Source organism: Protopterus annectens, chromosome 1.part1, assembly GCF_019279795.1.
Source record: "Protopterus annectens isolate FY-2018-M chromosome 1.part1, PAN1.0, whole genome shotgun sequence".
Lineage (NCBI taxonomy): Eukaryota > Metazoa > Chordata > Ceratodontiformes > Protopteridae > Protopterus > Protopterus annectens.
This window is the reverse complement of record NC_056726.1, coordinates 528,432,245-528,451,667: the sequence shown is the minus strand read 5'-3', so window position 1 is coordinate 528,451,667 and position 19,423 is coordinate 528,432,245. Positions and strand designations below refer to the sequence as shown.

The following is a 19,423-nucleotide window of genomic DNA, read 5'->3' as shown; positions in this document are numbered from 1 at the left end:
ATAGACTACCCAGAGAAATGACCTTACTGCCTCCAACAGTGATAAGTTTCTTTCACATTTTTATGGTTGTGCATAGAGAGCCTGTTTCAACAACTTGCCAACTGGTCCCAACAAGAAAGGTTTCTTCATATATGATCCTGACAACTTTCATCTTAAGACACATTTCATATTAGAATGGACACTATAACAGTCATGCAGTATGTAAGCATGGGAGAACCAGATCCTTCCCATTCTGCAAGAAGACACTTGGATCTATACAGCTGTCAGCAATACGTCTCCCAGGTCTGTGGAACCAGCTAACAAGACTTAAGTGACGATAACTCTAGTGTATAAAGAAATGCCATATACATATTTAGAACATGCAAGAAATGAACTGTTTGTCAAACATCTCAACAGTCATCACTGTATGTTTTACTGCCTAATTCCTCATAAGGCTGCTTGGAGCATAGATTCTGTCCTCCGTCCTTTTTTCCCTGGGCTTAAAGTTTGTAAAGTCTTCCCATGATTTCCTCTTATTCATAAGGTGCTGTTAAAGGCAAAGCATGGGAAAGCCAATCCCAACCTAATAACTTCACCATGGCTAAGACAACTGTGGTTCTGTCTCTTGAACCTGAGCTTTTCCCCTGTGACTCTTGCTTGCCTCTGTGCAAGTCACTAGTACATGGCAGCAGGACAGTGTACTACATCCAGTATCAATCCAATGAACCTTTCAGCTCAGAGGATAGAATTTTAATTTGTTAAATTGACTTTTCCGCTTCCCAAGTCCTCCATGTGGTAAGAAACCAACATAGCAAATATAGTTTTCTGTTGGACTGCATCTGAACTATTCCAAAGGAGTTGAATTGCCTAAGTCACAGGGGTCTTAAACTTAGTGGCCATGAGGGCTGTTTAACGACTAGAACAATTAGCTGAGGACCAGAATCTACAAAGGAAAGGGGAAAAAAAGCCAGTGCAGCTAGGAATTTAGTGTAGCATAGTTTCCCTCATGTGTAACTGTGCTGGTTTGAGGGCTGCTTAAGGTCGGAGGACTGCATATTTGCAGTCTGTGATGCAAACCATCTCTTTCATTGAAACATTCTTTTGACCCTTCCTACCTCATCCATTCAAGCCCCTTCCTCTCTATATCTTGTTTGTTCCCACATAGGCAGCTCAGAATTTTTCATTGTGTATGTTCAGAGATGAGTTTCCTTACTTGTGAAACCCCTATCCCCTTCCCCTTTTGTAGATAGCAAGTTTGTAGATTCCACTTATTGACAGCCAGTTCTGCATTGACAAGTCCACTAATCAAGTACGGGTCTCCTGAATCACAGTCTGTTAATAGGGCTGCGTTCTTTGCTACAGAGATTGTTCTTTGTCAAACATAGAATATTTTTTCATCAAGGTTCATGTATCTGCAGTTTCATTTTATATTTGATATCCCAACATAACGAGCAAATCCATTTCTTAAAGCCTTTCTTTGAGATGTGTTGCATTTTAAAAAGCTAACCCTGCTTCTGTTTGAACCCTTAGACACAATGGAATTTTTCTGGTAAGTTCTCATTTGGGAGGAGGATTTCAGAGTTACACTTTCATGTGCAAGCTACCACATGTGTTTCTGTAATGAATAGGTGTCATTGAAAAAAAATTTATTCATGGTAGAGGTTGTCTTCAGTGAATCCAGTCCTTTCTCTCCAGGCTGTCAGAGGGAATAATATATTTTGAAAGCGGAGAACTCGATACGCAAAACCATGTCAGATTTAATATTTGTTAAAACCAAAAACACACAGCACAAACACTTCGTTTGAAATCCTGCTTGCACCAAAACATGAACGCCTTCCCAATACAAGCGTTTTCGTCCAAATGGACTTCATCAGATAAACAATTTAACAATCAAGTGCATCTAATATACACAATTAAAAACATTTTAACCAATCAATTGTAAGAATATAAATTCAAATCTGCAAATCAAACCTTAAAACTAATTAATAATTTATTAATTTATAAACATTAAATCTGACGTGGTTTTGCTTATCGAGTTCTCCGCTTTCTTCATTTTGGAGTTTAGTAGAATCAAGTTCACTTTTCTTTGGTTTTATTAATATATTTTGCTTACTCTGGATGTACACTTCAAGAAAAGTTGAGTTCAGGAAAACTGATCAATCATTTTGCCCCTTTCAAAAATAAAATGATGACTTTCCTGTTAATAAGCAAGACACAGAGATTTCTTCAAGTTGCCTTTGCGTTGAGGGGTAAACAAGTCTTTGCAATGTATTCTTACTGTGGTCTACCAAAACAGCAGCAACTTCAACTTTTTCTTGTAATGTTTCAGTACAACTTGTGTTTGAACATGCAACATGGACCCCGGGAACTACCACCCCATTAGCCTGACGAGCCTGGTCTACAAGGCTATGGAACGTATCATCATGGAATTTATAAACAATGACATTAGTAATCTCCAAACTCTGGACCCTACCCAGTTTGGGTTTGTAAAAGGCAGATCATGTCTCCTAAACCTGATTTGAAGCGGTCACCAAAGCTGTAGATGAGGGTAAGGTGGTTCACACAGCCTATCTAGATCTCGCCAAGGCTGTTGACACCATCCCCCCACTCTGGAATTATAGATAAACTCACTAAACTATATATAAATCCCTATGTCACAAGATAGGTTGCCAACTGGCTGACTGACAGAGCCCATACTGTGAAAGTAGCAGATTGTAAATCCAACTTAAGACCAGTGACAACTGGAGTACCACAGAGTTCAGTCCTGGGTCCTCTCCTGTTTGGTATCTACTTCTCTGAAGTACAGGCTAACACAGAAGATCTTTGGCTAACAAAGTTCGCAGATGACTGCAAACTAGGAGCCATAATCAAAACTCCTAACTATGTGGGCATCCTACAATAGGGCCTCACTGAGACAGATGCCTGGTGTCAAAACCATGGCTCCAAGCTCAATGCCAAAAAGTGCATTGTCATCCCTGTTGGTAAAAACTCTGTACCCATGAACTACCACATAGGCGGTAGTCTACTTAACACCGAAAGAGTGATGATACCTTGGGACACAGGTGGACAGTAGTCTCTCCTTTGATAATCACATCGCCACAGTAGTCAGGAAATCCTTCTACGTGGCACACCTCATCACAAAAGGTTTCTCATCCTGGAAAAAAGAGGTCATTGTTCCCCTCTACTCATCACTCATTAGACCCTTTAATAGAGTACAACGCCCCTTTTGGTATGTACCTCACAAGACATCTACAACAACTGGAAAGGTCGCAGAAATACCTCACAAAGAGGATTACCGGCCTCAAACAGATGATCTATGCAGACTGTCTCAAAAAACTCTAGCTTTACTCTGTCGCATATCACCTACTCAGAGGCGATCTCTGCCTAACCAATAATGCTTTGTCAAATCCAGAGCTGTTGGACATGTTCCACTTAAAGAAATCCCAGCCCCTCCGAGCTACACGCTCTAGGGACCTAAACCTTGTCACCACGATAAGCAGAACATGCTGGAGGGATAGATTCCTGTCCCAGAGACTTCCCATACTCTGGAACAAACTACCTATCTATGTCAAACAAATCTCCTCATTATTACTTTTCAAGAAAAATCTTAAGTATACCCTCCACTTCTCCATCAAAAAGACAAAAAAGTGCAGAAAGGAGGTGGCCCGTTATTGTTTGTTGTACTTAATGGTCTCATCAGAATTTGGATTGTGAGAGGTTTATACACAATTGCTCTTCCATGATGCAGATTTGTCTGAAGGTTTTTCATTTCTTTCCAGATTGAAGTGATGTAACATCGCATAAATGATGTTTCAAGATATTTTTTTCTTATCAAATGGTATCACACATTTTAATTAAAAAAGAACCAAGGTGTTGATATCCACTAAAGTATGGAACAGTACTACAGCCTTACTACATTATGCTGTGTGCATGTGATTTTCCTGTATCTTTCCCTATAAAGTCAGGTTCCAGATACATTTAGACTTTGTGACAGGACAAACAAAAACAAAAAAAAATATTGCTTTTTTCCCACTTTTCTGAGATTTAAAAAAGTTCAAGTTACAGGCTTGCTGTTCTTGAACTGTTTTGTAAGTTTCTGTGAGGCCATTTTTGCTTGGGCTAGAGGAAAGTCTCTCTGTTGATCAGTGGCAGTGAAAAACATTGAGCTGCTTCCCTGCCCCCCGTGGGAGTGGTTACTGACTTGAAACTGTAGTTTTATTGGCCAAAAGGGGTCATTTCCAAAACTCCTTCATCTTCCTCTCTTAAAACCTAGTTGCCTCGTGGTTTTGGCGTCTTTTCAGGCTTGTTGACTGTTGGTGAAGCACCCACCAAGAGGAGAAAACGCTGAGAGAAGAAAGGAGCCACTTTTAAGATTTTAAGTATTTTTTCTCTGTTTATTTGATAAGTTTTTCTGCATAGCTGCCTAGTTTGAGCATTTTCTGGCTTGTTAAACTTGATTTCTGCATTAGTAGCTGTATTTAGAGCACAACCAAAAGCTGTTTACTGAACTTCCTGTTTGCACTTAATTTTAAAATCGTTTTTTTCTTAAAACTTGCATATTTTCTGTCTTTGACCTAGCACTCTTGTGTGGGGTCATTTACTGCACTGTTATAACTTGATATTACTTGTGAACCTCTGCTATCTCTGAAAAAAAAAAAAAATCTTGCTTTTTTCCCACTTTTCTGAGATTTAAAAAAGTTCAAGTTACAGGCTTGCTGTTCTTGAACTGTTTTGTAAGTTTCTGTGAGGCCATTTTTGCTTGGGCTAGAGGAAAGTCTCTCTGTTGATCAGTGGCAGTGAAAAACATTGAGCTGCTTCCCTGCCCCCCGTGAGAGTGGTTACTGACTTGAAACTGTAGTTTTATTGGCCGTTTTGGGTCAATTCCTGGCTCTTTCCAGCCCCTGCTATCAAGCATGCTTTAGAGTGCTGTAGCGCGGAGTTGCCACTAGAGCAGCATCAGGCAGCGCCAGTTTAACAAGGTTCAACTTTTTCTGGCTCCATAAAGTCTGTTCTTCATTTTTTCCCTTAGAACTGCTCTACTAGTAATCTAAACAGTATATCCCTTAACTAAAAAGCGCAGCACTTGTTCCTAAAAGCTTTTACTTGTCTTAAAAGCATCTTTTTTCAGGTTTAGCACTTCTGTATTATACAAAGTCCCTCACTAGCAAACCCCCCCCCCCCAGGAGTACCCACTTCCTTACTAAGTCCTCTCTTATTCAGTTACACCCCTAACTTCTAAATTTCTCTAGCATGTCGAAGGGCCAGATGCTGGCGTCCTTTCCTGTCTAGTTGGTGAATTTGGGAATTTTGAGGCAATGTTACAATTGCCTCATGTACACTGACAACCCTCTCCTCCTCCCACATAACACAAATACTTGTGAGAGATGCAGCTATTTAGACAAACTGGAGGCTGAGCTCTCTCAACTCAGGATTGGCAAGAACAGACAGGAGGAGAAGGCAACTACACACACACCACAAAACCAGTCTCACATAAAGCTATCACAACAATGAATCAAACACATAAACACACAAAGTCATACTCGGAGGCTCTGAGCAAAAATTTACCTAAACAGCAGAGGCCTCGAAAGCAGACATCCAAGCAACTGCCACCTCATGACACACCACAGGCAACACATAAACCACAAAATCAGTGTGCAAAGCAGTCACAGCCCTTAAGGCCAAATACAACACCAAACATACTTTTCATAGGTGACTCCATAGTCGGACACACTGACGTCCCACTCACCAGGCTGAACAAGGAGAGGGTCACAGTAAGCTGCCTATCGGGTGCTAGAATCCGCCACATAACACAAGCACTCGGGTCACTCCACAGCAAGTACAAATATGACACAGTCATTGTCCATGCTGGTGTGAACGACCTGAGACGTACCTCCCTGGACTACATGAAAAGAGACCTAGAGGAGCTCTCTGATTATGTAGCCCAGGCAGGTATGACCCTGACCCTGAGCAGTATCCTTCCTTCACCAAGAATGATGCCACAACATAGAGACAAGATGATCAGCTTTAACAATTGGCTTAATTTCTGGTGTCATTCAAAGGGGATCCAGTGTCTGTGTGCCTGGGATGACATGCTTGACCAGCCACGCTGCTTCGCAAGGGACGGCTTGCACCTGTCACCCCTGGGATTCCGGATATTGGCTAAGGCTCTTGCCACCCCCATAGTGCCTTTTTTAGGCAAGGCTTAAATTCTAAACCTACCACCCTAGAAAACAAAAATGGGAAGAAACTAAGGGTAATGCTGCTCAATGCCAGAAGTCTAAATCTCAAAATGCACGCTTTCGAGGCCCTTCTCAGTATGGAGAACATCGATGTCTGTGCTGTGACTGAAACCTGGTTCAAGGCTCCTGAGAGCACCCCGGCACTATCAGGTTTTACCTCGTATCATGCATTCCATCCCCAAAACCCGGACCACACCACAAAAGGAGGGGGTGTATCCATATTCATCAAGGATACCCACACCTCCAGGTTGGTGGCAACGCACGAAGCATCGGAAACCATCCAGGTGCAATTAACCAAAGGCAAAACTGCTCTACAATTTGTTGCATGCTACAGGCCACCCTCTCAAACTCAGGAACCCCACACAGCCTTCCTGAAGACACTGGAGGGTATAAATGTATCTCCAAACACCATTAAATTGGGTGACTTCAACTACCCGAATATAGACTGGGAACATTACTCAAGCCCCAACTTTCTAGCCCAAAGGTTCCTGGAGTTCATAAATTCAAATGCCATGGAACAACTAGTCACCGTTCCCACAAGAGGAGAAAATATACTAGATCTCATCATCACAAAAATGGGGACAAAATGCTCCACACCGGAAGTATATCCCTCATTGGTGAGATCAGATCACAAACTTATCTCACTGGAAATCCACATCCCGCCCCCACCCCAAACAAAAAAAAACACAGTGAAGAACTTCTCTAAAGCAAACTTCACACTACTCAATACTGGTGTGGTATCCTTCAAGGCCCCCGAGCCAGTGGAAACCACAACCCAAGCTGCGGAAGCCCTTACAAATGCCTTCTACGAACACCTCCAGGACTGCATGGATCAGGCAATCCCTAATAAAACCAAGACTCTTTCCACCAAGGGCAAACGTCCAGTCTGGTGTAACCCCAGCCATAAACAAACTTTACAATAAGAGGAGAAAGCTGTTACATGATAGAGCAAAATCCATAAAAGAGAAGACACCCTTGATCATTATTAGTAAAAAAAATACGAGCACTCATAAAATCATCCAAGGCCAACTTTGAGAGAAAAATTGCAATAGATTCAAAAGACAATCATAAGGCCTTCTTCAGCTATGTTAGAAACCTGGGTGGAAACTCCCAGATATGCGCAGAATTAGTCCAAAATGATACAAAATCACTGAACCCACAGACATTGCCAACATACTGGCAGACAGGTTCAGTGCAAACTTCACTCCTCTCCCCCCCCCCCCCCCCCAAAAGGAGAGATAACTATCCCAGCGGAGTGTAGCCTCCCAGACATCTCAAATGCGCAGGTGAAAGCTGCTCTCTCTAAAGCTAAAAACACAGCATCAATGGGACCGGATGGTGTCCCCGGCTGTGTGCTACACGAACTCAACGAGGCACTAAACCCGCATATAAGGCAGCTGTTTAATCTTAGCCTTACCACAGGATACGTGCCCAAGGAGTGGCGTACGGCAACTGTGGTCCCACTCCACAAAGGCGGTACCTCTACGGACCCTGGTAATTACCGCCCCATAAGCTTAACAAGCCTGGTCTGCAAAGCTATGGAGAGGATCATAATGGAACTCATAAACAAAGACATAGGGGACTTGCAGACATTGGACCCGACCCAGTTTGGCTTTGTCAAGGGCAGATCATGCCTTTTGAACTTGGTCACCAAGGCCATTGATGAGGGAAAGGCAGTCCATACAGCCTACCTTGACCTTGCAAAAGCTTTCGACACAATACCCCACTCGGGTATTATAGAGAAACTTACCAGCTTAAATGTAAACCCATATGTCACAAGATGGGTTGCAAACTGGCTAAAGGACAGAACCCACAGGGTAAGAGTTGCTGGCGCCATGTCAGAATCCAAGCCGGTCACAAGTGGTGTCCCACAGGGCTCAGTCCTTGACCCCCTGTTGTTCGGCATCTACTTCTCAGAAGTACTGGCAAACATAGGAGGACTATGGCTGACAAAGTTTGCAGATGACTGCAAACTGGGCGCCATAGTGGAAAGTACATCGGACACAGATATCCTTCAGAGGGGTCTCACGGAAACTGATAACTGGTGCCAGAGCCATGGCCTGAAGTTAAATGCCAAAAAATGTATAGTCATACCCTTCGGGAAAAACAAGGTAACCCCAAGCTACCATATAGGTGGCAATCCATTAAGCACAGAAGAGGTTATCAGGGACCTGAGGACCCAGGTTGACAGTTGCCTTTCTTTTGACACTCACATTGCTAAAGTGGTTAGAAAGACCTTCTACATTGCCCACCTGATCATGAAGGGATTCACATCCAGATCAAGTGAGGTCATTGTTCCCCTGTACTTTTCACTTATCAGACCAATGATCGAGTACAATGCCCCATTCGGGATGTATCTCACCCGACACCTGCAGCAATTGGAGAGACCCCAAAAGTTCCTCACCAAAAGGATAAAGGGACTCCAAAATCTGTCATATGCTGCCAGACTGAAGAAACTCCAGCTCTATTCAGTCGCATACCGCCAGCTCAGAGGTGACCTGTGCCTGACATACAAGGCCATGTCCAACCCGGAATTAATGGACATGCTCCACCTCAAAAAATCCAAATCTACCAGATCCACTAGAGCAAGCGACTTAAACCTTAGCACGGATATAAATAGGACATGCTGGAGGGATAGATTTGTCACCCAGAGACTCCCTATGCTGTGGAATAAAATCCTGGTCCATGTGAGGCAGAGCACCTCGCTGGCTCTGTTCAAGAGAAATCTTGACCAGTGGATGGGAGATCGTAGGTTTACCCCGGGAATCATCTCTGTGTCACTGCTGGACAGAGGCACAACAAACTAATGGGCACAGTATTTTTTAACATAAGGGGTGGCATAAGCCACAAAACTTTGGGCTAGGCTTATAAATGCCTTAGGGCAGATAGCCTAGTATAAACCTATGAACCTATGAGGGTAAATGAATGATGACAGTTGTAAGAAAAAGCACTGTGGTAAATAGCAGAATGCTGTGAAGTAGAACAAAAGTCCTTACTATATCTCTAGTTTGAATAGTGGCTCAGGTGCTGGCAGAACCAGGCAGAGGAATGTCTGAGTGAGTAGCTTAGACCGCTTGGGGGGGGGGGGGGGTGTGGAAGAAGTGTTGGTGGGTCCCAGTCGGCAGAATCACTCCTGGGCAAATGGGAGGCTCACATGCAGCAAGTGGCCATAGGAATGGAGGGGGGTGAGGCATGAACGTGGTAATCCCAGTCATGGTAGTAGCTCTCATAAAGTGTGTGGGTATGTGCATGAGTGAGATCTCGCATGTCAGGGAGGTGGTGTAGGACGCTTCCATGGTTACTTGGTAATGCCCATAACAGACAACGGGTGGGGTTGGAGCCAAGTAGAAACATCCCTCTTGACTTCGTGTGACAGCCATGCCTTGTTAGGGACCTGGTGATAAGGAGCAAATGGACAGTAAGTACAGCTAAATGACTGGTAGGAAAGGGAGATCAGAAAACCGATGTAAGAAGAAAAAAATCTGCTGTTAAGTGGTATTCATTTCTGTTATCATAGCAGAGATCTTTTATACATGTACAAAACTGTTTTGATCCCTTTCCAGCTGTTGTGGATTGAGCACCCACCAATGAAAGTTTGTTGTGGCTGTAATTGTAATTTGCAAAGCATGCAGATCAGTCAGAGTAATAAGCTTATATGAACCGAATTTTCAGCAAGCAATACCAATAAAATCAACAATTTTAACTACACCTTTTCTTTGTTTCTGTAGGTATTCTTTGTCATTCGGCTTATAGCTGGCCCTGCTGCAAATTCTCTACCCCCTATAGTAGATCCTGATCCTCTCATGACATGTGACCTGATGGATGGTCGGGATGCTTTCCTAACGCTAGCAAGAGAAAAGCACCTTGAATTCTCATCCCTTAGGAGAGCCATGTGGTCAACTATGTGCATGCTTGTAGAACTGCATACTCAGAGTCCAGACAGATTTGTATATACATGTAATGAATGCAAGCATCATGTGGAAACAAGATACCATTGTACTGTCTGTGAGGTATGTCAAAACCAAGACTATTTTATGTGCTTAAGAAGGTGTGCTTGAAAATTTGTATATGCAGAATGTGAAGCAAGAATTTTGCATTGTAGCCTGGTTATTAAGTGTCCGGGTTACCTTGTCTAATTTCTAATTTTCCTGCTTTAACTTATTTCTTTGGATTTCCCAGGACAGCCTTGAATCTTGAGATGTGATATCTGCAGTTTTCCTCAGTTTCGTAAGCATGCCATTTTGTAGATGCTTGCCAGTCCTTTTTACCATTGAAAACACAGTATCATGAGAACAGTTCTTATTTTGCTAAAGCATGCATTTGGGCTGTAAAATATGTATAGGGTACATTCACAATGCAGTATTAATTTTTTGTGCAGCTGTGTGGTCCATCATGACAGTTCCTTTATTTTCTATATTGCTGATGTATATTTGTTAGAGCAGAGGATTAAGGCTCTCAGCATTGAGGAAACTGTTTCCTGTAGTGCATGGTACGTTTGAGTCTTTCCACCTCTGTCTGCCTGCTGGTTTGTGTAAGTCACATAACCAAACAGTGTTCCTGGATCACACCTGAAAGGAAACACTTGTGTCCATTGAACTTACCTGGTTAACAAATAAAAATAATATAAAAAGCCACAGTATGCAACTGAGGCATTCCTAAGTATTTTTTTCCTCAATTTCCACCTCCCAGGACCCTCTTGTCTGATGGCAGTACCTAAACCCATTTGGCCTGTTTGATTTACGGGAGTAGATTTTCAGCCAACACTGAACTAAGTCAGAGCCCTATAAGTCCATTCATTTATAGCTGGGAAGTCCTATTAGCTCATCTCTTCCCCCAGTGGTGAGAATCGGAAGGTAGGAGAAGAGCCTGCTGTGAGTCCTACAAAACAGTTTTATCTTTTTCTTCCCTAGGCATCTTGTGGTTTCACTGTAGCTGTCTGGTTGGAGAGAGGTGCCATGCTTGCTTCTACGCACCTCCTGTTTCTTCAGCTCAGAAAGGTGTCCTTGCCTGATATAACATGAGCTAGTATGGCTTATATAGAGGGTGTTGCATCTAGCCACTGCTGAGCATCACTGATACTGTGGGCGCATAGCAGCTTTTCTCTCTCCATCCTCCCAAGATGAGCAAGCTGCTTAGGCTCATCTTACTTTACCTGGTCCCTCAGACCTGTGTGCTATTAATCAGATACAGGTTGCTTGAGCCATAGTCAGGGCTTCCACTGTCTACACCACTGGGATGTGCTCTTTCCCAATATTTTGTCGCCGTTTTAAGGATGTCTTTCTACAAGGTTATTGTAATACTTTTTATTTGATGGTCCCTGTGTAAGTAACAGTTGCACTTCAAGTTTGATCACAGCACTGTGGCAGTCATACTTCCAAGATGATGATTTTATTCTACATTGGGCATCAACTGTGAAAATAATGTATTTAGTACTAGGACCACATTTGAACCTTGTCCAGCTGCCAGCTTGCATCAGAGGAACGAGCACTTACTCTTGTTACCTACTTAGTGGGCTTTTTCTCTGTGTTGAAAAATAGCTGTAGTACCATATAGCTTTGTTATCTAAGTGTTGTGTGGTAAGATGGTGTATTATGTCATTGAGTTGGGAAGGGAAATGCATGTCAAGATGAGCCCATATGTTGTGGTCAGGAAAAGGTGGTACACTCCTTAGTGGTCCTATCTGTGAGACTGCTGGTAAATATCAGAGTACAGTGCCAGTGGTCATACTTTCTTTTTATATATAGAAGTATGTCCATTTTTATTCTAACTTCTTCTCAAAGGTTGCATTACTAGCTTTTTCCTCTGTACTTAAGTAGTGTGCCAGTATGCAACAACTAAAGCATATTACGTAGCTAGAATTTAAGAAGTGCCAGAACTTTTCTACAACTTCTTTGAGAGCCCAAGTAATTGGCTGCAATAGTGTGCATGCTACTTTCACCTTTCCTTTAAATGAAAGTCCTCTGACCTTAAGAGATAGCACTTTGAGTGACCCACTGTCTTTTAGAAAATGGGAGTGATAAACCAGGAGAATGTGAGAAGTCGACATCAGAGTAAAATAAAAAAATAACTAAGATGAGGAAAAAAAATTGAAGAATAAAAAAACTACTGCCTGTGGCCAGAAGATATCGATCTCGTCAATTTAAACTGCAAGAACACCTCCATCTCCAGATCCAAAGAGAGTTAAATACCAGCGTAAAATAGAAAACCCTGAAAAATTGTGTCTAAGGAAGTGGGCAAGGTGTACAAAGTTACAGAGATCCTACTGATCCTGCGCGGTGTTAAAAGTTCTGATTCTATGAAGGCCTCCAAGGTCTGTAGTGCAACCATCTGTCAGTTCATCTTTGGAAGCCAGCAGTGTAATAGTGGTCTCTATAACCAGGCCTTCGAGGTTATTTCTGCTACTTTACAACTGGTTGCCATGCAGCTGCAGTGGGCCAACACATGGCTTAGGCTTATGGGGAGGCCCCTTTTGTCTGACATCCTTGGTGCTTTGGTGTGATGCAACATTGTAGTTTTAAGTCAGCTGTTATTTCTTAATGTACCCAGTTGCCTGTTTTCATGTATTGGATGTCAGGCTTTGAAACATTTGCCTGACAGATGCCATCCCTGACCTTCTTTGGTTACCAGAAATTTGCCAAAGAGCATATGCCAGTAGGGCAAAGGTTTAATGTGCTACCACTGAGCCCAGCACTTTGTGTACCTCTACCCAGGCAGATAAGAAGAGAATTCCCTCTCCCAATCTGTCTGATTCTGACATCAGCAAGAAGGATCATGAGGTAACATTTCTTCCAGATGTATCCACTGTTGGTTATGCCAAAGACAGTGATGAAGATTGTCTGGGTTGATGCTAGAGGGTGTCTGTAAACCTTGTGTGAACATTTTAAGTAGAGTATGAAAGAGACGTAGATTCTCGCAAAAAGGTACTTTGAACTGTTGAGCCCATCTTGACTTTTAAGACTTCAAGGATGTTTTTGAAGATGCATTGCCTAGAGCCATAACAGCAACCCTGCCCCCAGTAAGTCAGACCGGTTTTGTAGAGTGTAAGAAATGGCTAAATAAATTTCTGAAAGTGTTACTCTGAGGAGTAGTGGTGACGCTTTGATAAAGACCCAGGTGACCCCACCTTAAGTAGCAACTCAGGTGCTGTAGGAACCAGGTAGTGACATGTTGGGCATTAACTGTCTGATGCTGGCGCAGCAATCCTGGAGGAAGGGAGTGTTGGTATACATAGCTGCCTGCCATTTGCAGGCAATGGAGATGCAGCCAAGAACTAGGGGATCTGGGTTTGATGCTGCAAAGCTGGTAGTGATACATGCTGTTGCAAATGATGGGGGGGGACACCCACAGAGGGGAGCATTGGAGGCCCTGAAGATGAATCAAGCACTTAATTTGATACCAGGGAGAGAGGGGTTAAGACTTAATGAAAACATACCCAGCTGCCCATGTTAATGAATTGATTGTGAACCCTTGGACTTTTTCACTGTCTTATCCAAGAGATTTTGAAAAGAAATGACTGTGTTGTAAATTACAGATCAGGTTGTTGAGAGTTGCACACAAGTTACAAGGGAATGTTCACCACTTTGGCATGAGTGCTGATTTTAAGTAGCAGTGACTCATGATTTCACAGTAATTCCCTTTGAGAGCCTTTACTCTGAAGTATGTCTTTGTCATTACAAATTGACTCGTGAAGAACTTTTACTGCAATCTGTGTAAAGATTCCCCTAATATTAGGAAGCAGCAGTGTTATAGCTTCTTTTGGGGGTGGAACCTTTTAGATTGTACATTGAACTGTGGATACAAAGTGATCCACTGTAGAATAGTGAAATCAGCAACTTGAAAAGAAATACATTTGTAGTGCAAAGCTCTATTCTGAGCCTATTGCTGAAGAGTAAAAATTTGACATGCTGAGTAAAAGTATAGGGTGATGAAGGCCCACAACTGTACATGTCAATTGAAGGTGGAGTTAAAGGGATCCCTGTCATATGACAAAGTTTCAAAACTTCAAAATTGATACGATCAAGACCATATGATCTAAGTTTTGAAACATAAAACATTTTAAATATCAATTGTGGTACAGCACGGATTAGGAAATGTATCCTTTTCCTCACTGTAGCCCGATCATGGAGTTGGTATATTTAATTTGCAGGGAGTGGGGGGGGGGTGCATGGGGGATTCCCCTCTGCAAAAAATGTAAAAAAAAAAATTTTTTTTTTTTTTATGTTCGATGTTTCAAAACTTAGATCATATGATAAGCATCCAGTGAAAGATATTTTAAATGTTTCTTTATTTAAGGGTTTTAAGTAGAGAAAGTGTTCAATTTTCATTTGTGATTGTCTGGCACTGACACTTTGGCATCTGCAGATGTCTTATAGTATGCAGCATTGAGAGTGGGTTACAGTTCCCCAGTGTCAAGGGGAAGCATTGGATTGCTTCTATGGCCACTTATGGTGTGAGCATCCACCAGTTTCCCTAAGTGGAGTGACTTAACTGTTATGCCTGCATTATGTAGGTGAAAAGCAGAAAACATTTTAAGTAGGAACAAGATATGTTTTGTTTTTAATATTGCTTGTAAGAGGGTAATGGATGTACTCTCATCCAGTGTACACCTTATCTTTTTATCTGAAAGGGAAGAAATTATGTTGGATTGTGTGCCCAAGTCTCTCTTTTGGGACTTGACATTGGAAAATGATGCCTTCTGTGTGTGTAAAGTGGAAAAAATAAATAAAAGAAAGAAAAGAAATGTTAGTGGGGGGACTGAATGTGTGCTGTTGACAATATGGTCTTGAAAGTGCTGCATGTGAGTGGAATAGTATGTAGGCAACTGTAGTGTCTAAGATTGAAGTAGATGGTAGTAGTGGAAGAGGAAATGCTGTAAATGCTGTGTTACGTTCTCACATATGCTGCTAGCTTTATTGTTTAAGTTGGTACATACTATTATTCATTAGGTTCTCAGAACTGACACTTATGTCAGAGGACATGTGAGCACTGGAATTTGGCTCACTGAATGCAGCTGTATGGAACATCTAGCATTAAAACTGGCTAGATTTACTACTGTTTTAATATGCAGCCATAGTTTTATATTGGTGTCGTGGAATTCAGTACAGTTATTTGAAACTATTTTGTATGTTTGTATAACTTGAAGTGGGCATTAACTATTTTTACCTTTGTTCTTTACTTGCTAGGATTATGACCTATGTATTACTTGCTATAACACTAAGAGCCATGAGCACAAGATGGAGAAATTAGGCCTTGGTCTTGATGATGAGAGCAGTAACCAACAAGCTGCCACAACTCAGAGTCCAGGAGATTCCCGTCGTCTCAGCATCCAGCGTTGCATCCAGTCTCTTGTTCATGCATGTCAGTGTCGCAATGCAAACTGTGCATTGCCATCCTGCCAGAAGATGAAGAGAGTTGTGCAGCACACAAAAGGTTGCAAACGAAAAACCAATGGTGGGTGCCCTATCTGCAAACAGCTTATTGCATTATGCTGCTATCATGCAAAACACTGCCAGGAGAACAAGTGTCCAGTACCTTTTTGCCTCAACATCAAGCACAAACTGCGTCAGCAGCAACTGCAACACCGTCTGCATCAAGCTCAAATGTTACGGAGAAGGATGGCAAGTATGCAGAGGACTGGAGTAGTTGGACAGCAACAAGGTTTGCCTTCTCCAACAGCACCAACAACACCGACGGGTCCTCAGCCTTCAACACCTCAGACTCCACAGCCACAACCACAGCCTCCTCCTCCTCCTCCTTCGCAATCACAGCCTCCTCCTCCCAGTACTATGCCTTCTTACAGTATATCAAGAACTCAGTCTTCAAGCTCCTTATCAGGTAAGCAAGGAGGAGCACCTCCTACCCCTCCTCAGACATCACAGGCACCAGTGCAAGGGCCTCCACCAGCAGCTGTAGAGATGGCCATGCAGATTCAGCGAGCAGCAGAGACACAGCGTCAGATGGCACAAATCTACCAGAGGCCAATAATAAACCAACACCAAATGAATCAATTGTCTGCAGTAAGTATCAATCCACCGCAGCCAGCAAGGGGCGGACATATCGACCAAGGAATGGCAACGGCTGGAATGCAGCAGCAGCCGCAGTGGACGCAAGCAACCATGCCTCAGCCTCAACAGCTGCAGGCGGGAATGCAGAGACCATCTGTAATGCAAGTTCAGCAGCAAGGACAGCAGGTGACTGTGCAGCCTCAACCAGGCATTGGTTCAGGAGCACCTCCTCTAAATCGTGGTGCTCCTCCTCATACAGCTTTGCAAGACTTACTGCAGACTCTTCGGTCTCCAAGCTCCCCTATGCAACAACAACAGGTGCTTAGCATTCTTCGTTCCAACCCACAGTTGATGGCAGCCTTCATCAAACAGCGAGCTGCTAGGTACCAAGGTGGACAAGGTCAAGGCAGTATTCCAGTGCAGTCAGGAATGCCTCAACAGCAACCAGGGCTTCAGCCACAGGCTGGAATGCAGGGACAGCAAGTAATGCATCCGAACCAAATGCTGCAAAATATGAACCAAATGGGAACGGTACAAAGGCCTAACATGCAACAGCAGCCACCCCAGCAACAACTTCAGCAGGGCATGGGAGGATTAAATACTCAAGGGCAGCAAATGAGTATAAACCTTGGGTCGCAGTACAGAGAGATGTTGATTCGGAGACAACAGCTTATGCAGCAGCAACAACAACATCAACAAGGGGGTGGCCCTGGGCTGAATGCTGCATTGGCCAATCATAATCAGTTTCAGCAACCACAGGGAGGAGGATACCAGCAACAGCAGCAGAGAATACAGCACCACATGCAAATGCAGCAAGGGGGTATGGGACAAATGGGCCAGACAGTAGGGCAGATGAACCCTTTACCACAGCCCATGGGTGGGGAAGCAGCTGGTTTGCAAGCTATACAACAAAGGTTACTTCAACAGCAGATGAGTTCTCCAGCACAGCCCAATCCCATGAGCCCCCAGCAGCAAATGCTTCCCAACCAAGCTCAGTCACCACACTTACAGAATCAGCAGATCATTAGCAACCAGGTGCGATCTCCACAACCTGTCCCTTCCCCACGGCCGCAGTCACAACCTCCCCATTCCAGTCCTTCTCCTCGGATGCAGCCTCAGCCATCACCGCACCACGTCTCTCCACAGACCAATTCTCCACATCCCGGACTAGTAGCTGCCCAGGCTAACCCCTTGGATCAAGGACATTTTGCTACCCCGGACCAGAGTGCAATGCTTTCTCAGCTCGCTAGTAACCCCAGCATGGCTGGACTCCACAGTGCAAATGCCACAGAGCTTGGCCTTGTTTCTGACAACCAGGACATGAGTGCAAACCTTCCTCAGAGTACACTAGACATGTTGTAGCATTTTGGGAGCAAAACTTATTTTCACTTAATGAAACTTTAATATATAGGGGGTTTTGTACTGAAGACAATTTTTTGAATTGTTCCAGGGAACGCACTGTTTTCTGAGAACACAACAAATCTGCAATTTATTGAAAAATACTGAGGGATGAATATACAAAGAATATATTTTTGTTATGGCTGGAATGTACCAGTCCTTTTTGTTTTGTTTTTTTGTTTTTTTTTTTTTCTCTTCGTTCTTTTTTTTTTCCTCTCTTGTGGGTATCCTCTTCATTTCTGACAAACCCACACCTTGGCAATTTTTTTTTTAAATTAATGAAAAATGTTTGTGTAATATTGATAGTTTTATTTACTGTGTCTGAAAGCTTGTAGGAATTATTTTTTCCATTTTACAGAAAAGGAAACCTTTCTTAAGAGAGAGGACAAGAGGCATTCTTAAAAAAACATAATTTGTTTCTTTACTTGGGACTGAATAAATTCATTGGCCTCATCTTCCTCTTGTTCTAACCTTTTGTCCTCTGGTATTTTCTACACAAGGGTCTTTACAGAGACTGCAAGTATTAATTTGTACATGTAGAAACAATTTGCAAATGCGCAATGGCAGCTGCCAAATGGATGTAGTATATATATTGTGGTTTCTGTTTCTTGAAAGACTTTGTTATTTTTTCATCTAACAAAAATAGGAGGGTGTAAAGAACTGTACAAAAACAGATGATTTTAACATAAATCGTCCTTTTGGTTTCATCCTTCTGCCCCGGTCTCCTGTGTAAAACTTGAAGAACTAAATGGCAAGCAAAAAACCTTCACATGTAAGTCATGCAGTTTGATTACTTATAAATATGAACTTTGGATCGTTGTATAGACTGTTGCAATTGATTTTCTTTCTTATTACCTATTGTTAAATAAACTGTGTGAGACAGAGACACGGTCTGATTTTAATGACGTTTTTTTCTTCCCCCTCTTTGGTGCTTGTTTAAAGAGAAAGCAAATAAATGCTTTTTGGTGGTCAGAATTTTGCAAATTATTTAATGTACATTAAATTATATTTTTATCATTATAACATTAGGCTGGCTTTCATTGTTTGTATTTTAGGGTTCACCCTAAAAGTTCTCTGTGTTTATTATTTTGTATTATAAATCTGTTTAGTTGAGAGTTACTAATTTGTGAGTCATTGAATTTTTCCATTGCCACTGATGTTACAAGTGTTTCAGCCCAGTAATATGGAATCCAGCACCATCATTTAAAAGTACAGAAATAGTATGACTTTGTTTAGCGATCTGATACACGGAGTCTTCCTTTCTGGCTGTGCAGTTGGGTTATTCCTTTTTGGTACCATGAGCTGTATTTTTCTAACTCCTGTGCCAGGGTTACATTCCTTGACATCACATACCACACTATGATAGTATGTCTAGTCCCTACAACCTTTTTCTTTCTGTCCATCCACACCCAGTCATTTTCTGCAGCTCACATAGTTTAGAGCTTAATCCTGGCATCACTATGAAAAACTAACATATGTGTAGAAATTCAAGTCATGAAAGAGTTCAATCAGATCATGAGCCCAGGACCCACAGGGGCATTGTTTTTTTGGGGGAAGCATGACGTGAAATATTGACACAGTTACTACAATTTCAGTTCATCCACCTGAAGTGACAGTGAAGAAATACAAGGCTTTTCTCACATCTTTTAAGACAGCAGTAGATTAGTGCACAGCTCAAAGATCAGTAGAAGATCCCCTGCATAATCTCATGTTGATGCCAGGGAACATAGAATACTCAGAGGGTAGAGAGGGACTGTCTCACCCTCTGAGAAATGAAGCACATCTTGGAGATGGCCTCATGGT

At 42.5% G+C, this 19,423-nt stretch overlaps 1 protein-coding gene across 2 annotated transcripts in view; it reads left to right on the top strand.

The window, feature by feature from the left end:
* Positions 1-18,506, top strand: part of EP300 (E1A binding protein p300) — a 1,713,356-nt gene extending 1,694,850 nt beyond the window's left edge. For both annotated transcript variants that reach the window (XM_044076495.1, XM_044076487.1), the window contains exons 30-31: positions 9,947-10,228; positions 15,401-18,506. In XM_044076495.1, the coding sequence (XP_043932430.1) occupies positions 9,947-10,228; positions 15,401-17,584 (2,466 nt within the window). In that variant the 3' untranslated portion in view covers positions 17,585-18,506. The remainder of the gene's footprint in view (positions 1-9,946; positions 10,229-15,400) is intronic.
* Positions 18,507-19,423: the final 917 nt, after the last annotated feature.